The sequence below is a fragment of the Aplysia californica genome, unplaced genomic scaffold, assembly GCF_000002075.1.
Source record: "Aplysia californica isolate F4 #8 unplaced genomic scaffold, AplCal3.0 scaffold00476, whole genome shotgun sequence".
NCBI lineage: Eukaryota > Metazoa > Mollusca > Gastropoda > Aplysiida > Aplysiidae > Aplysia > Aplysia californica.
Genome location: NW_004797746.1, coordinates 387,059 through 390,305, shown reverse-complemented (window position 1 = coordinate 390,305; position 3,247 = coordinate 387,059). Strand labels below are relative to the sequence as shown.

Below are 3,247 nucleotides of genomic sequence, written 5' to 3'. Positions count from 1 at the left end.
GGGGCCACTGACTGAAGTGTCTTTAGGCCATTCCCAAAGTTCCCGTTCTAATGCAAAGTAAAATTGTAAATGGGCTGATCCAACAGTGTCATGCTCATAACTGTGCCTGAACTATAACACGGAACTACTGCTTTTTTCTTTCCTTATCCTTACTATCGTCATTTTCCTCTACTTCTTTTGTATGTCTGTCACACTTTTGTGACTCGCTATTTCCGGGGTGCCTTGATAGTCGAAGCAGACTTTGTGCAGTTGAGGCTAGAGAGGTGAGCAGAGTAAGTCTGATTCCCTGTAAGGACTTCTTTGTTGACATCCATCCCTTGGCGCTCATATGACCTTATGCAGTTGCGAGCGCCGTAAAACCTCTACTAAAACTAAACACAAGCCAGCCAACCTACTCTGACCTAGTCTACACCTTTTTTTTACCCCCAACAGACACATCTTCAGGTGGTGTCAGCACTGTCGAAACGTTTGGCCGCAACTTGGTGAAGTGAAAGAACGCCCGCTGGACGACTTAGAATGATGACGTCACCCACGATCTCCCCACACGCCATCTACAGCCGGTGCCCCGCCCCTCTGGTATCCCCCGCCCCCTCCCCGCCTGTTGCGTCAGCGATGTATTCACCCTACATCCTGGGTAAGTGGTCGCGCTGTCCGAATACATTTATAGAGCATCGGGGAAAAACGACTGTAGTCACAAACTGGAAATTGTGAGGGTACCAATTTTGAAAGCTTGTTGACTCATAACTGTATTTCTATTTAACTGTTGGGTGATTATTGTTGTCGGATTTCCCATTCAACAAAACTTGATAATTAACTACCAGTCAAACAAATATAAGGTCCACAAGCTTTTAAAATTGGCACTCTCACAATTTCCACGTTTTTCCCCTGTGCTCTTCATTTGAGTCGAGACGTGGTGGAATCAGGTGCTTGTCAATTTTTTTGGCACATTGGGGTTATTGGTATGATCTTAAAGCTTGTTCATTTATTTGTCTTGCTTTAGGCGAAAAAATATCCATCTATGTTTAATAGAAGTTGAAATATTTACGATTGAAGGAGATCAGGGTCGCCTGGTTTCAAAGGTAAAATTAGGGGAAAATGGCCACCGAAATTTGATAATTTCCATAGCTTGAGGGTCCTTGGAAACTGAAAATTGACATTTTTGTGGCTTTAATCAACGTTTTTCAGTAAAAATCCACTCAGAAATGTGTTTTTGAATGGATATAACAGGTGTTGAGCAAGAATTTTTTTTTTTTTTTTAATGCCAATTTCTCTTTTGACGAGCGCTTGATTTCATCACGATGCCCCACTTTGATGGTATCACGCTGCCTTAGAATAACACAGTTCTATCTGCTCAATGCCCAGTTTTTAGGAAACCTGACGTTAAAAAAATAAATTTAGTTTCTGAGTCGCAGCCCTTCAGCCTGTGCAATTGCCTGTGGCCCGTGAATGAATTTTAGGTATTCAACCCTAAAAACCCACATAATATTACATAAACCTTCCTCCGAATGATTGCGACTACAGTAGTGGCGTTGGCCTAGCGGTTAGTCTGCCGGACCCGTAATCGTGAGATTCCTGGTTCTGTGGGTTCGAGTCTCACCTCAGTAGGATTTTGTGTCCTTGGGAAAAGCACTTTACATGAGATTCCCATTTGGCTCGGTCCTTTCGGAGATGGACGCCACGCCTCTTATATAACACATAACAATGTTGACAAGGGCGTTAAACCTGTACCATTTCACCAGTTTTACCGACTACTGTAACAACAGTAGTCCATGCCAGGCCCAGCAGGGGTGAGGGGCTGTCTCAGTGGGTCAGACTCGCCCAGAGGGTGTGTGCCACACACAGCTAAACTTTGGCTACTGAGTGACAGGTCGGGCATAGAAGGTGTGGAGATCTGATCTGATAGGCGGGAGATGGGACCTGGTAGTGAGATCAGAATGTGATAGTCAGGAATCTTTCAACAACGATCAGAACCGTGGCAGGTTCCAGAAGCTGACATGATAAATTGACGCATAATGTTAAGATACATATAATAAACAGTACACGGCCATAGAATTACAAAGTTCTATGTGTCCAGTGCCTAGTTTTGAGAAATTAGACGTGAAACATAATTTTGAGTTTCATAACATGTCAAGATTTTTGGATTGCAATTAATTCTTTGAATGTATTGGTAACGACTCCGAATATTTTAACGACTCTGATACAGCAGATAGAACATTAAAATTTGGTTTCTGACCTCTTGGTATCAGTAAGTCAAAATGGCAAAAAAATGTCAAATAGAACTTTGTAATTCTAAGATAGCGAGTATCATAGTGTTCTTCTCTCAGGAAGCGATTTCTTTAGTTTTTATGAGAGTTTTACGGCACTTGAAACACAATAAAGTCAAATAAATGTTAAAGATTAGAGGTGTTACAAGAGAGTAACACGAAAAAGAAAGAGATGTTTGGGAGGAAAGAAGAAGCGGCAACAGTGATTTCTCTCAGCATGCAGAATAATAATAGAAAAAAAGACAGGCGTCTTAGGTGCAATGTTAAGGCTCTTTGGCTTTTAGTGCGGAACACGTGAGTTCGATTCTCGAATGAGACTCAAGTATCCCCCACCCGATCGTTACTGTGGCGTCGGTAGTGTAGTGGTTAGGCTTCCGGACTCATAATCGTGAGGTTGCGGGTTCGGGGATTCGAGCCGCGGGCTCGACGTTGTGTCCCTGGGAAAGGCACTTTACACGAATTTCCCTTACTTCACCCAGGTGAAAATGGGTACCCAGCTATAGACAGTGAAAGACCTTGTAAGTTTGTTAGTGTTTGGGCGCTTAACCAGCTGCTTGCACTGTATGCTTCCCGGGAAACTGGGAATGTTTCTGGGTGTTCTATGGTCTGCTGGGGTAATAATATAGTGTAAAGCGCATATAGCTTGCTTTCGAGTGGGGATATGTGCTGTACAGATTCTATATTATTATTATTATTATTTTTGTCCTACTTAGCCTGAGTTGTCTCTGATTTGAGAAGCATAATTTTCCTAAATAACCCCACTGTGCAATGTGGCATTAAGTGATCAGTCTCGGTTTTCCTAAATGATATGCCATTCAGTACAAAAACTGCAGGTGAACTCTGTAAAAAAGTAGAGCCGTGGGTTGTCAAGGGCTGTCAGACGAAGCGTGATCCTCCTCTTGCTCTAACCCCCCTAACCCTCTAAACGCCCTATTATTTTTTTTAAAATAGAAAATTAACTATCTTCAAAACCAAGTAAATAA

The 3,247-nt window shown here is 42.4% G+C and overlaps 1 protein-coding gene across 1 annotated transcript in view; it reads left to right on the top strand.

Annotated features, from left to right (window-relative positions):
• Window positions 1-373: 373 nt before the first annotated feature.
• The window catches only part of LOC101860275 (zinc finger protein 628), a gene marked incomplete in the record, with an annotated part of 18,315 nt that continues 15,441 nt past the window's right edge, over window positions 374-3,247 (top strand). Inside the window, 1 exon segment of the mRNA XM_013086535.2 lies at window positions 374-634. Within this exon segment, the coding sequence (XP_012941989.1) occupies window positions 517-634 (118 nt within the window).